We start from the raw sequence: 16,104 nt of genomic DNA on the forward strand, positions 1-16,104 counted from the left end.
TCCACCAAAGACCTGCCTCTCAGGGTAGCCTCACGCAAGTTGGCACCCAGGTTCATTGGCCCATACCGGATCACCAAGGTCCTGAGTCCGGTGGAGGTGCGGCTCAAGCTCGCTACCACGCTTGGTCGGGGGGACCCTGTTTTCCATGTTTCCAGGGTTAAACCTGTGTTGCATTCCCCTTTTGTTCCCTCTACCCCAACTTTATACTTTATACTTTATACTTTATGGGCTAAAACATGTCCTGGTCAAGATGTAGCAGAATTTTTACTGCTGAATATTAGTAAATCATTTTTTTTCTGCATTAGTTTTCATACAACATACTGCTCTAGTGTTTGTGCTACTCTGCTGCTCTTTAGTGGGCAAATCAAATATCAATTTTTTTCTGTTTGTATCCAATAAAGGGTTGTTTTGGAATGTTGCATTTAGCGTAGTTTTGGTTGATGATCTGGAGATGATCAAGAACATGTTGAGTCCTGAGAAAGTGCACACATGACGACAAAGCATTTTTCAGATTTTTTCAACTTAACGATCTAAACTATTTTAACTGCATTCTTTTTATAGATCAGACAGGAGAAGCAAATGTACCTTCAGCAAATGTGCCAATGGCATCTGGTGAGAGTTGAATTCAATATATTTCACAACCTTTTAAAACACATTGCCAATTTAAAAAAAAAATAAAAAAATCATTTCAAGAAAAAATAAAATAAATCAGTGTAGTGACATATGGGTCGCTTCTTCCTAGATCAACTTGTTTTCATTCACTTCATGTATCAAGTATCTGATCTGTACGGGTACAGATATCTGATGGTTTATCAAATTTTATCTTTCACCCTTAGTATATACCATTGGACCTCATTCAGGAAATGACATTTATCTTACACCAGCAGAAGGTAAAGACATAAACATGAATAATGTGTACAGAGTTCACATACTATACTGTAAAAATGTTCTTCTCTGCTGCAGGTTATAGGCCACCTCAGGACCCGATGGTCATGTCAGTCCCAGACAGACCTCTGGGCTGTCCACCAGGTTTGGAGTACCTGGCCCAGGTGAATAACAATACTCTCACTAATGAACATTTAAATTCACTATAGAGAAAAAAAATCATTGTTCATATACAGGTCCTTCTCCAAAAATTAGCATATTGTGATAAAGTTCATTATTTTACATAATGTTAAACTACATAAAATTAAACTTACATATATTTTAGATTCATTGCACACCAACTGAAATATTTCAGGTCTTTTATTGTTTTAATACTGATGATTTTGGCATACAGCTCATGAAAACCCCAAATTCCTATCTCAAAAAATTAGCATATCATGAAAAGGTTCTATAAACGAGCTATTAACCTAATCATCTGAATCAACTAATTAACTCTAAACACCTGCAAAAGATTCCTGAGGCTTTTAAAAACTCCCAGCCTGGTTCATTACTCAAAAGCGCAATCATGGGTAAGACTGCCGACCTGACTGCTGTCCAGAAGGCCATCATTGACACCCTCAAGCGAGAGGGTAAGACACAGAAAGAAATTTCTGAATGAATAGGCTGTTCCCAGAGTGCTGTATCAAGGCACCTCATTGGGAAGTCTGTGGGAAGGAAAAAGTGTGGCAAAAAATGCTGCACAACAAGAAGAGGTGACCGGACCCTGAGGAAGATTGTGGAGAAGGACCGATTCCAGACCTTGGGGGACCTGCTGAAGCAGTGGACTGAGTCTGGAGTAGAAACATCCAGAGCCACCGTGCACAGGCGTGTGCAGGAAATGGGCTACAGAGAAGCAGCACTGGACTGTTGCTCAGTGGTCCAAAGTACTTTTTTTCGGATGAAAGCAAATTTTGCATGTCATTCGGAAATCAAGGTGCCAGAGTCTGGAGGAAGACTGGGGAGAAGGAAATGCCAAAATGCCTGAAGTCCAGTGTCAAGAACCTACAGTCAGTGATGGTCTGGGGTGCCATGTCAGCTGCTGGTGTTGGTCCACTGTGTTTTATCAAGGGCAGGGTCAATGCAGCTAGCTATCAGGAGATTTTGGAGCACTTCATGCTTCCATCTGCTGAAAAGCTTTATGGAGATGAAGATTTTGTTTTTCAGCACGACCTGGCACCTGCTCACAGTGCCAAAACCACTGGTAAATGGTTTACTGACCATGGTATTACTGTGCTCAATTGGCCTGCCAACTCTTCTGACCTGAACCCCATAGAGAATCTGTGGGATATTGTAAAGAGAAAGTTGAGAGCCGCAAGACCCAACACTCTGGATGAGCTTAAGGCCACTATCGAAGCATCCTGGGCCTCCATAACACCTAAGCAGTGCCACAGGCTGATTGCCTCCATGCCACGCCGCATTGAAGCAGTCATTTCTGCAAAAGGATTCCCGACCAAGTATTGAGTGCATAACTGAACATAATTATTTGAAGGTTGACTTTTTTTGTATTAAAAACACTTTTCTTTTATTGGTCTGATTAAATATGCTAATTTTTTTAGATGGGAAATTTGGGTTTTTCATGAGCTGTATGCCAAAATCATCAGTATTAAAACAATAAAAGACCTGAAATATATCAGTTGGTGTGCAATGAATCTAAAATATATGAAAGTTTAATTTTTATCATTACATTATGGAAAATAATGAACTTTATCACAATATGCTAATTTCTTTAGAAGGACCTGTATATGAACCTTTATCTAGAATTTACAGTAGGAATGAAAATCATGAAGAATTTAATGGTTCCGATTCAGTTGTTATAAACAATCCCAGTTCCTTACAATTTTTTAAGTACTTGTAATAAAATCTATTTATCTTTCTAGAATAGTAAACCAGACGTATGTGTATAGAAAAAAAAAGATAATTGAAACTGCATGTAACTTTTGGGCCTCTAAAATAAAAAATAAAATAAAACTGCATGTGTCTTTAGCTCTGCTTCTCTTTTCCTGGGTGAATGTGGTTTTTGACATCAGTGTACTTATGGACATCTTATAAGTACAGATGGACAAATAATGCACTCTATGCCTATTTTCATGTCAGTTCTACAATGCTGCTTATCACAGGTTGACCAGCTTCTAGTTCATCAGAAAATTGAATTAATGGAAGGTAATGTTTGACCACTGATTGCAGTAAAAACAATTTTCTAAACCCCTGTCACATGAGTGAGTACAAATGCTCTCTTTCTCTTACAGTTCTCACGGGATGGGAGACCAATAATCAATATGTTGTGAAAAATAGTTTAGGACAGCAGGTCTTTTTTGCTGCTGAGGAGAGCAGTTTTTGTACTCGCATGATGTGTGGACCACTGCGTTCCTTCCTGCTTCATATCCAGGATAACCTGGGACAGGAAGTGATGACTTTATCCCGCCCCCTCAAATGCAGTAGTTGTTGCTTTCCTTGCTGTCTGCAAGAGGTACAGTACAACATGACCACTTCACCATTCATACTGTTTCATGCATATTAGCCCAATGTTTTGCATCCTGCTTTGCATTCCATCATACCCGCAACCAATAAAAACAATAAGTGATAATAAATATTTGAAAATGTTGCTGTCTTAGCATGTCAGTACTGCCTCATATATTTCAGCTGGAGGTCCAGAGCCCCCCGGGGAGCCCTATTGGTTATGTAATACAAAGCTGGCATCCTTTCTTCCCGAAATTCACCATCCAGAATGAGAGAAAAGAACCTGTTCTGAAGATTGTGGGGCCATTCTGTGATTGCAAATGTTGTTCTGATGTTAATTTTGAGGTATGGTGCATACATTATACCATAAATTATACTGTTATGTTCAAAATATAATTATGTAACAATATAATATAATACAAATGGTTTGGAAATATAAAGCCAATTAAAAATACAAACATGGAATATATAATATAATATAATATAATATAATATAATATAATATAATATAATATAATATAATATAATATAATATAATATAATATAATATAATATAATATAATATAATATAATATAATATAATATAATATAATATAATATTGAGCAAGGATGCATCCAATTGATCAAAAGTGACAGTAAAGACATTTACAATGTTGTTTTCAAATAAATACTGTCCTTTGAATTTTGTATACATCAAATAATATATATGCATGTATATATATATATATATATATATATATATATATATATATATATATATATATATATATATATATACAGGTCCTTCTCAAAAAATTAGCATATTGTGATAAAGTTCATAATTTTCCATAATGTAATGATAAAAATTTAACTTTCATATATTTTAGATTCATTGCACACCAACTGAAATATTTCAGGTCTTTTATTGTTTTAATACTGATGATTTTGGCATACAGCTCATGAAAACCCAAAATGCCTGTCTCAAAAATTAGCATATTTCATCCGACCAATAAAAGAAAAGTGTTTTTAATACAAAAAAAGTCAACCTTCAAATAATTATGTTCAGTTATGCACTCAATACTTGGTCGGGAATCCTTTTGCAGAAATGACTGCTTCAATGCGGCGTGGCATGGAGGCAATCAGCCTGTGGCACTACTGAGGTGTTATGGAGGCCCAGGATGCTTCGATAGCGGCCTTAAGCTCATCCAGAGTGTTGGGTCTTGCGTCTCTCAACTTTCTCTTTACAATATCCCACAGATTCTCTATGGGGTTCAGGTCAGAAGAGTTGGCAGGCCAATTGAGCACAGTAATACCATGGTCAGTAAACCATTTACCAGTGGTTTTGGCACTGTGAGCAGGTGCCAGGTCGTGCTGAAAAATGAAATCTTCATCTCCATAAAGCTTTTCAGCAGATGGAAGCATGAAGTGCTCCAAAATCTCCTGATAGCTAGCTGCATTGACCCTGCCCTTGATAAAACACAGTGGACCAACACCAGCAGCTGACATGGCACCCCGACCATCACTGACTGTGGGTTCTTGACACTGGACTTCAGGCATTTTGGCATTTCCTTCTCCCCAGTCTTCCTCCAGACTCTGGCCCTTGATTTCCGAATGACATGCAAAATTTGTCCAAAAGTCCAGTGCTGCTTCTCTGTAGCCCAGGTCAGGCGCTTCTGCCGCTGTTTCTGGTTCAAAAGTGGCTTGACCTGGGGAATGCGGCACCTGTAGCCCATTTCCTGCACACGCCTGTGCACGGTGGCTCTGGATGTTTCTACTCCAGACTCAGTCCACTGCTTCCGCAGGTCCCCCAAGGTCTGGAATCGGTCCTTCTCCACAATCTTCCTCAGGGTCCGGTCACCTCTTCTCGTTGTGCAGCGTTTTTTGCCACACTTTTTCCTTCCCATAGACTTCCCACTGAGGTGCCTTGATACAGCACTCTGGGAACAGCCTGTTCGTTCAGAAATTTCTTTCTGTGTCTTACCCTCTCGCTTGAGGGTGTCATTGATGGCCTTCTGGTCAGCAGTCTTACCCATGATTGAGGTTTTGAGTAATGAACCAGGCTGGGAGTTTTTAAAAGCCTCAGGAATCTTTTGCAGGTGTTTAGAGTTAATTAGTTGATTCAGATGATTAGGTTAATAGCTCGTTTAGAGAACCTTTTCATGATATGCTAATTTTTTGAGACAGGCATTTTGGGTTTTCATGAGCTGTTAGCCAAAATCATCAGTATTAAAACAATAAAAGACCTGAAATATTTCAGTTGGTGTGCAATGAATCTAAAATATATGAAAGTTTAATTTTTATCATTACCTTATGGAAAATAATGAACTTTATCACAATATGCTAATTTTTTGAGAAGGACCTGTACATATACATATATATATATATATATATAAATTGTTATAACATTTTCCACAAAAATGTTAAGCAGCACAACTGTTTTCAACAAAAGCCGTGTTTCCACTATCGAGCTTAAACCGGGCGTGCTAGTGTGTGCCAGGGCCAGTCGCGTTTCCACTGTCACTTCCGGGGCTTGATTGTCGGGGCCGACGAAAACCTTGGGCCAAAGCGGGCCAGCTGGGGCTAAAGGAGGGGTTATGAACAAAGGTGGAGTTTCTCTGAGTCTGGAGAGCTCAGCGCTGCAGATCATTTCAGAGAGATAACAGCTTTAACACCGGTATTAAAGACTTTTTAAAATAAATTTAGCTCAAAACTCACTCTTAGTTAGCAGCAAGTGTTTGAAATAACTTGATCCGATGTGGATTATAATCACTAAACATGGCAGAAATATTTATAAGCGATGTAAAAGACTATGCACGCTAGGCATTAACATTACCATAGTAAACATGGTAAATATGACCGCTTGGATAAATCAGACGTCAGCTTCACAATTGTGTATTTATTAAGTAACATTTTATCTGTCGTCTCGTTTCGTGAGTTTAGCTCCACGTTGCATATCATCAAAATATAATAATGATTTTTGTTCGGGAGCTTTTATAAAAATAGAGAGGGTCTGCCCTGTGGATCATTTCAGAAAGCTAACAGCTATAACACCAGCATTAAACACTTTTTTTTTTTTTAAATAAGTCGAGCTCAAAACTCACTTTCAGTCTGCAGCAAGTCTTTGAAATAACTTTGTCCAATGTGGATTATAATCACCATACATGGCAGAAATATTTATAAGCGATGCAAAAGACTTTGCAAGTTAGGCATTAACATTACCATAGTAAACATGGTAAATATGACCGTTTGAGAAAATCAGACGTCAGCTTCTTATTGTCTATCACAATCGTTTATTTATTTAGTAACTTATATTATCTGTCACAAGCCTCGTCTCGAGAGTTTAGCTATCATAAAAATCACATCATAAAAAAAAATATAATAATGATTTTTGTTCGGGAGCTTTTATAAAAATAGAGATAGCATTCATTCTAAATGTGACGGCTACTGTGGCTAATAAACAGAAACAGACTCGTCTGAATAAGCAGGCTATTTTCATAAGCGTTAAAAATAAATAAAATAGAAATAAGTGTATTTATGTGTGATTAATTTTGAGTCCTGATAAATTAAATCAATATGATCAATGTATCACTTATTCTACATCGATGCTTTTGAATTTGAATATATAACAAAGCATGCAAACAAACGGCAGCTTTTATCATGTTCGTTTTGTGATCGCGCATGTTCCAGTGACTTATTTCTTCATTTTCTGATAACTTCTCTTTGTTGGTGAAAAGATGAGGTTGCATGACGTTGTCCTTAGAGGCGTGTTTTAGTGACGCGCAGCGGAGCCTCAGGCTCGACTGTGGAAACCCTGCGCTATTCTGGCCTCGGTGCTACTGGCCCGAGGCTATTAGCCCCCCGCCCAGCCCGCTTTAAGCCCTGGCTCGCACTGGCCCGACAGTGGAAATGCGGCTATTGACAATAATAAGAAATGTTTCCTGAGGACCAAATCAGCATATTAAAGTGATTTCTGAAGGATCATGTGAAGACTGGAGTAATGGAGTAATGATGCTGAAAATTAAGCTTTACATCACAAGAATAAATTTAAATAAATGCAGCCTTGGTGAAATGGTCTATATTGTATTTAAAAATGTATACTATTATATAAAAAATATTACTATTTTGTTGTGAATGAGATTATTTTGTGAATGTCATATTTTGTGCTTGCAGAATGAAGTTCAACTGATTTATAAATTAAATTCTACACCATTTAAAGTGTCTAACTGATCATCAATCTAACAGTCACATGTTTATTTGATACCAGGTGATGTCACTGGATGAGTCATCAGTGATTGGTCGGATTAGTAAACAGTGGTCAGGATTTGAAGCAGAAGCGTTTACTGATGCAGACAACTTTAGTTTACAGTTTCCAGTGGATTTGGATGTGAAAATAAAAGCAGTAATATTAGGAGCCTGCTTTCTTATTGTAAGTAATAGGTACTCTTCATTAATCATTAATAAACAATTATATATATATATATATATATATATATATATATATATACACACACACACACACACACTATTTATTAGCTTTTCTATCAAGAATTTTAAGAATCTGTCCATGTATTTAGTTCTAATACTAAATCAGTCATGGTGTAATGAAATACGTTTATGCTTAAAACCTTATTTAGGCTCTAACTGAATATAATATATTTTCTTTTGTCTTTTTTTTCATTTTGAATATACAGGATTTCATGTATTTTGAGCACACTCAAAAACAAGAGTAAAACCACCCTGGAGCTTTTTTCCCCATTTGATTAAATTATGTTTGTTTGTTTGTTTGTTTTTATACAAATGCTGTAAAATTTTCTCTTTAAAGTGTGGGTCATATAATTTTTTCTTCATTACAACACAGTGTAAAACATCAATTTATCTCACCTAATAATTCTTCCAGTTTCATAACAGAAGTATAAACTCTTTCATACACATTTCTTCTTGTCACTCCACCCCTCTTTATTATTATAATATTAGTATTATTATTAAATAAAGAAAGGTGTGTCACCATAAACCTGCTGCACTGTAAAATAAATAAATAAATAAAAATTCAGACCTCTCCAACTCAAAATTTTCTATTGAATGATCACATCTAAATTTTTCAATTGGCCAAATTGAATTTGTGTGAATTGAATTTCATAAATTTAATTAGGCCAACTGATAAATTAAGATGTGACAAGTCACTGGAAAATATTGAGTTGGAGAGGTTTTTATTTTTTTACAGTGTGTAAATATAATGTCTGCATCTAGACTCTAGAGCATGTCAGTATTTAACTAATCCATAAAATGTTGATTTAAGGATTCACAATAAACATGAATCTAAACAGCAAGATGAAATATTAAAGAATTCAACATTAATTCGTATTTAGCAAGTTCTTCAACTGTTCCATTCTGTTTTTAGATTTACTATAGTTCATGACATTATTGTGTGTCCTGTGCATTTCTGAAGGTCTCTATCAGTGTGCTATTTTAAGTCACACATTCCCTTCTGCTCGACCCCCAGCCTTTCTTATACATACAAGGGCACAAGTTAGTTTTACAACATATGTATAACAAGAGATACTACATGTGAAAGAGCTGCTCTGTGTTTTTACCGCAAACTGGATTCGAGTGCAAAAGTACGTATGATGTTACATTGCAAGTTTTTGTTTGTTATTGTGTTTCTTGTGAATGTAATTTGATGCATTTGTGTTTTTTTGTCATACATTAACATGTTTGTCATAAATGAATAACTTAACCTTTGTGTTTATACTTTTGACTAAAAATATATATCTTTTAAGCATCAAATTCAGGCTATGAATGTAAATGTGTGTGTGTGTGTGCTGTCAAACGAATAATCAGATCCAAAAAAAAAGATTGTTTACATAATATATGTGTGTATACTGTGTATGTTTATTATGTATATATAAATACTAACACATTCACATATTTAAGAAAAATATATAGTTTATATATTAGATAACCAATGTAGACATACATGTATTATATATATATATATATATATATATATATATATATATATATATATATATATATATATATATATAACTTTTTTTTGGATGTGATTAACCGTGATTAATCTTTTGACAACACTACCATAATATATATAATTTGTTTCTGGTAAACCACTATGGTTTTCTTGAATTAATATCTAATTAATATTGTGTGTGTGTGTGTGTGTGTGTGTGTGTGTGTGTGTGTGTGTGATAACTGTTAGAGATAAATATGTTTTTAATCAAACCTTTTTAAAATAAAGAGTTTTATGTAAATACCAGGCAATATTAAGGGGTAAAAAGCCATTCATTTCTGTATTTTTAAAGTATAAACCTTTGCCTCAACTTTGTATTCCACTGTGTGTTGTTTTAATAAGCTGTTTCCTGTTAATTATGGGTGGATTGTGAGATTGCACGTGAAGGCTGATCTGAAAAAAAAAAAAAAATTGGCTAAGAAATGTATTGAAAGGGTTTTTGAAAAATTACAAGCAGAAACTTTCAATAGCATACGCCTGAAAGTAAAACGTAGTATGGAAACGTTAACAATTTCCATACACATATAACTGTCTATATCCATGGAGACACTTCCGTCTAAAAGCCAGACGAGGGATTCGATGTTACTTAGGCTACTGAACCGTCGGTCATCACAGAAAAAAACAAACAAAAAAAAAACATATATATATATATATATAAAATAAGGAGATGAACCCCCACTGCCTCAGTCTCTTTGGGTTTCTTGTGTAATGGGTGTGGGCAGAAACAGATTGTTTCCCGGAAAGGAAACTCACGTATAGTGTTTGAGACAGATAAAGGGCGAAGAGAAAACAGCTCTGTGTTACTGTCGCCCACTAAAATAACAACAATAATAATATATAAAAAAACATGTAAGTAAAGGACTACAACGCAATATCTACGGCATCAGTATCCACAGCACTTCAGTTTGAACAAGTAACAGGTGAGTTTTTAGCATATTAAATTAATGAAGCATACACTAAAAACGTTTTGTCAGTTAACCTTTAACGTCAAAACTAAGACGGAATAAATCGGATGAAGTTATACATAAACGAAGTAGCATAGAAATCAGCTAGAAATAGACCTTTAAAGTAACAACTGCATGTTTACGTTATAGTATTTCTAAACCTCTGGATTAACCGAATTATCATGTTATGTAGGATTATGTCTAGGCAGGCTATCCATTTATACATAATATTTCTTCACTATAACTGTATTTCGTATGAAAACTGACAGCCTTGTTGTGGAAAGTAGTATGTAATAATCTATTATTTATTGGTTTGTTTGGACATCATTAATAATTTGTATTATTGTATGTAATGTTCACGGAGTAATTAAAATAACTGACTGATTGTTTATTTGGTAATATTTGATCTCCTTAAATGTCTTCAAAATATGTTAAATTAATATAAAAGTATGAATTAACTTTTTCATGAATGCATTATGGTGTAGCATGTCAGTACTGCCTCATATATTTCAGCTGGAGGTCCAGAGCCCCCCGGGGAGCCCTATTGGTTATGTAATACAAAGCTGGCATCCTTTCTTCCCGAAATTCACCATCCAGAATGAGAGAAAAGAACCTGTTCTGAAGATTGTGGGGCCATTCTGTGATTGCAAATGTTGTTCTGATGTTAATTTTGAGGTATGGTGCATACATTATACCATAAATTATACTGTTATGTTCAAAATATAATTATGTAACAATATAATATAATACAAATGGTTTGGAAATATAAAGCCAATTAAAAATACAAACATGGAATATATAATATAATATAATATAATATAATATAATATAATATAATATAATATAATATAATATTGAGCAAGGATGCATCCAATTGATCAAAAGTGACAGTAAAGACATTTACAATGTTGTTTTCAAATAAATACTGTCCTTTGAATTTTGTATACATCAAATAATATATATGCATGTAATATATATATATATATATATATATATATATATATATATATATATATATATATATATATATATATATATATATATATATATATATATATATATATACAGGTCCTTCTCAAAAAATTAGCATATTGTGATAAAGTTCATAATTTTCCATAATGTAATGATAAAAATTTAACTTTCATATATTTTAGATTCATTGCACACCAACTGAAATATTTCAGGTCTTTTATTGTTTTAATACTGATGATTTTGGCATACAGCTCATGAAAACCCAAAATGCCTGTCTCAAAAATTAGCATATTTCATCCGACCAATAAAAGAAAAGTGTTTTTAATACAAAAAAAGTCAACCTTCAAATAATTATGTTCAGTTATGCACTCAATACTTGGTCGGGAATCCTTTTGCAGAAATGACTGCTTCAATGCGGTGTGGCATGGAGGCAATCAGCCTGTGGCACTACTGAGGTGTTATGGAGGCCCAGGATGCTTCGATAGCGGCCTTAAGCTCATCCAGAGTGTTGGGTCTTGCGTCTCTCAACTTTCTCTTTACAATATCCCACAGATTCTCTATGGGGTTCAGGTCAGGAGAGTTGGCAGGCCAATTGAGCACAGTAATACCATGGTCAGTAAACCATTTACCAGTGGTTTTGGCACTGTGAGCAGGTGCCAGGTCGTGCTGAAAAATGAAATCTTCATCTCCATAAAGCTTTTCAGCAGATGGAAGCATGAAGTGCTCCAAAATCTCCTGATAGCTAGCTGCATTGACCCTGCCCTTGATAAAACACAGTGGACCAACACCAGCAGCTGACATGGCACCCCGACCATCACTGACTGTGGGTTCTTGACACTGGACTTCAGGCATTTTGGCATTTCCTTCTCCCCAGTCTTCCTCCAGACTCTGGCACCTTGATTTCCGAATGACATGCAAAATTTGTCCAAAAGTCCAGTGCTGCTTCTCTGTAGCCCAGGTCAGGCGCTTCTGCCGCTGTTTCTGGTTCAAAAGTGGCTTGACCTGGGGAATGCGGCACCTGTAGCCCATTTCCTGCACACGCCTGTGCACGGTGGCTCTGGATGTTTCTACTCCAGACTCAGTCCACTGCTTCCGCAGGTCCCCCAAGGTCTGGAATCGGTCCTTCTCCACAATCTTCCTCAGGGTCCGGTCACCTCTTCTCGTTGTGCAGCGTTTTTTGCCACACTTTTTCCTTCCCATAGACTTCCCACTGAGGTGCCTTGATACAGCACTCTGGGAACAGCCTGTTCGTTCAGAAATTTCTTTCTGTGTCTTACCCTCTCGCTTGAGGGTGTCATTGATGGCCTTCTGGTCAGCAGTCTTACCCATGATTGAGGTTTTGAGTAATGAACCAGGCTGGGAGTTTTTAAAAGCCTCAGGAATCTTTTGCAGGTGTTTAGAGTTAATTAGTTGATTCAGATGATTAGGTTAATAGCTCGTTTAGAGAACCTTTTCATGATATGCTAATTTTTTGAGACAGGCATTTTGGGTTTTCATGAGCTGTTAGCCAAAATCATCAGTATTAAAACAATAAAAGACCTGAAATATTTCAGTTGGTGTGCAATGAATCTAAAATATATGAAAGTTTAATTTTTATCATTACATTATGGAAAATAATGAACTTTATCACAATATGCTAATTTTTTGAGAAGGACCTGTACATATACATATATATATATATATATATATATAATTGTTATAACATTTTCCACAAAAATGTTAAGCAGCACAACTGTTTTCAACAAAAGCCGTGTTTCCACTATCGAGCTTAAACCGGGCGTGCTAGTGTGTGCCAGGGCCAGTCGCGTTTCCACTGTCACTTCCGGGGCTTGATTGTCGGGGCCGACGAAAACCTTGGGCCAAAGCGGGCCAGCTGGGGCTAAAGGAGGGGTTATGAACAAAGGTGGAGTTTCTCTGAGTCTGGAGAGCTCAGCGCTGCAGATCATTTCAGAGAGATAACAGCTTTAACACCGGTATTAAAGACTTTTTAAAATAAATTTAGCTCAAAACTCACTCTTAGTTAGCAGCAAGTGTTTGAAATAACTTGATCCGATGTGGATTATAATCACTAAACATGGCAGAAATATTTATAAGCGATGTAAAAGACTATGCACGCTAGGCATTAACATTACCATAGTAAACATGGTAAATATGACCGCTTGGATAAATCAGACGTCAGCTTCACAATTGTGTATTTATTAAGTAACATTTTATCTGTCGTCTCGTTTCGTGAGTTTAGCTCCACGTTGCATATCATCAAAATATAATAATGATTTTTGTTCGGGAGCTTTTATAAAAATAGAGAGGGTCTGCCCTGTGGATCATTTCAGAAAGCTAACAGCTATAACACCAGCATTAAACACTTTTTTTTTTTTAAATAAGTCGAGCTCAAAACTCACTTTCAGTCTGCAGCAAGTCTTTGAAATAACTTTGTCCAATGTGGATTATAATCACCATACATGGCAGAAATATTTATAAGCGATGCAAAAGACTTTGCAAGTTAGGCATTAACATTACCATAGTAAACATGGTAAATATGACCGTTTGAGAAAATCAGACGTCAGCTTCTTATTGTCTATCACAATCGTTTATTTATTTAGTAACTTATATTATCTGTCACAAGCCTCGTCTCGAGAGTTTAGCTATCATAAAAATCACATCATAAAAAAAAATATAATAATGATTTTTGTTCGGGAGCTTTTATAAAAATAGAGATAGCATTCATTCTAAATGTGACGGCTACTGTGGCTAATAAACAGAAACAGACTCGTCTGAATAAGCAGGCTATTTTCATAAGCGTTAAAAATAAATAAAATAGAAATAAGTGTATTTATGTGTGATTAATTTTGAGTCCTGATAAATTAAATCAATATGATCAATGTATCACTTATTCTACATCGATGCTTTTGAATTTGAATATATAACAAAGCATGCAAACAAACGGCAGCTTTTATCATGTTCGTTTTGTGATCGCGCATGTTCCAGTGACTTATTTCTTCATTTTCTGATAACTTCTCTTTGTTGGTGAAAAGATGAGGTTGCATGACGTTGTCCTTAGAGGCGTGTTTTAGTGACGCGCAGCGGAGCTTCAGGCTCGACTGTGGAAACCCTGCGCTATTCTGGCCTCGGTGCTACTGGCCCGAGGCTATTAGCCCCCCGCCCAGCCCGCTTTAAGCCCTGGCTCGCACTGGCCCGACAGTGGAAATGCGGCTATTGACAATAATAAGAAATGTTTCCTGAGGACCAAATCAGCATATTAAAGTGATTTCTGAAGGATCATGTGAAGACTGGAGTAATGGAGTAATGATGCTGAAAATTAAGCTTTACATCACAAGAATAAATTTAAATAAATGCAGCCTTGGTGAAATGGTCTATATTGTATTTAAAAATGTATACTATTATATAAAAAATATTACTATTTTGTTGTGAATGAGATTATTTTGTGAATGTCATATTTTGTGCTTGCAGAATGAAGTTCAACTGATTTATAAATTAAATTCTACACCATTTAAAGTGTCTAACTGATCATCAATCTAACAGTCACATGTTTATTTGATACCAGGTGATGTCACTGGATGAGTCATCAGTGATTGGTCGGATTAGTAAACAGTGGTCAGGATTTGAAGCAGAAGCGTTTACTGATGCAGACTTTAGTTTACAGTTTCCAGTGGATTTGGATGTGAAAATAAAAGCAGTAATATTAGGAGCCTGCTTTCTTATTGTAAGTAATAGGTACTCTTCATTAATCATTAATAAACAATTATATATATATATATATATATATATATATATATATATATATATATATATATATATATACACACACACACACACACACACTATTTATTAGCTTTTCTATCAAGAATTTTAAGAATCTGTCCATGTATTTAGTTCTAATACTAAATCAGTCATGGTGTAATGAAATACGTTTATGCTTAAAACCTTATTTAGGCTCTAACTGAATATAATATATTTTCTTTTGTCTTTTTTTTTCATTTTGAATATACAGGATTTCATGTATTTTGAGCACACTCAAAAACAAGAGTAAAACCACCCTGGAGCTTTTTTCCCCATTTGATTAAATTATGTTTGTTTGTTTGTTTGTTTTTATACAAATGCTGTAAAATTTTCTCTTTAAAGTGTGGGTCATATAATTTTTTCTTCATTACAACACAGTGTAAAACATCAATTTATCTCACCTAATAATTCTTCCAGTTTCATAACAGAAGTATAAACTCTTTCATACACATTTCTTCTTGTCACTCCACCCCTCTTTATTATTATAATATTAGTATTATTATTAAATAAAGAAAGGTGTGTCACCATAAACCTGCTGCACTGTAAAATAAATAAATAAATAAAAATTCAGACCTCTCCAACTCAAAATTTTCTATTGAATGATCACATCTAAATTTTTCAATTGGCCAAATTGAATTTGTGTGAATTGAATTTCATAAATTTAATTAGGCCAACTGATAAATTAAGATGTGACAAGTCACTGGAAAATATTGAGTTGGAGAGGTTTTTATTTTTTTACAGTGTGTAAATATAATGTCTGCATCTAGACTCTAGAGCATGTCAGTATTTAACTAATCCATAAAATGTTGATTTAAGGATTCACAATAAACATGAATCTAAACAGCAAGATGAAATATTAAAGAATTCAACATTAATTCGTATTTAGCAAGTTCTTCAACTGTTCCATTCTGTTTTTAGATTTACTATAGTTCATGACATTATTGTGTGTCCTGTGCATTTCTGAAGGTCTCTATCAGTGTGCTATTTTAAGTCACACATTCCCTT

The 16,104-nt window shown here is 35.1% G+C and overlaps 1 protein-coding gene across 2 annotated transcripts; it reads left to right on the plus strand.

The window, feature by feature from the left end:
- Window positions 1-980: 980 nt before the first annotated feature.
- Window positions 981-10,543, plus strand: LOC132095863 (phospholipid scramblase 1). 2 transcript variants are annotated; one of them, XM_059500957.1, is made up of 7 exons: window positions 987-1,049; window positions 3,042-3,084; window positions 3,171-3,391; window positions 3,565-3,726; window positions 7,625-7,786; window positions 8,052-8,068; window positions 10,153-10,543. In XM_059500957.1, the coding sequence occupies exons 1-7, from the start codon at window positions 987-989 to the stop codon at window positions 10,205-10,207; spliced, it is 723 nt and encodes a 240-aa protein (XP_059356940.1). In that variant the 3' UTR covers window positions 10,208-10,543. The 2 variants fall into 2 exon arrangements, with proteins under 2 accessions (XP_059356941.1, XP_059356940.1); XM_059500958.1 differs by lacking the exon at window positions 10,153-10,543 and having other exon boundaries at window positions 981-1,049; window positions 8,052-8,292.
- Window positions 10,544-16,104: the final 5,561 nt, after the last annotated feature.

This window comes from Carassius carassius, chromosome 20 (assembly GCF_963082965.1).
Source record: "Carassius carassius chromosome 20, fCarCar2.1, whole genome shotgun sequence".
NCBI lineage: Eukaryota > Metazoa > Chordata > Actinopteri > Cypriniformes > Cyprinidae > Carassius > Carassius carassius.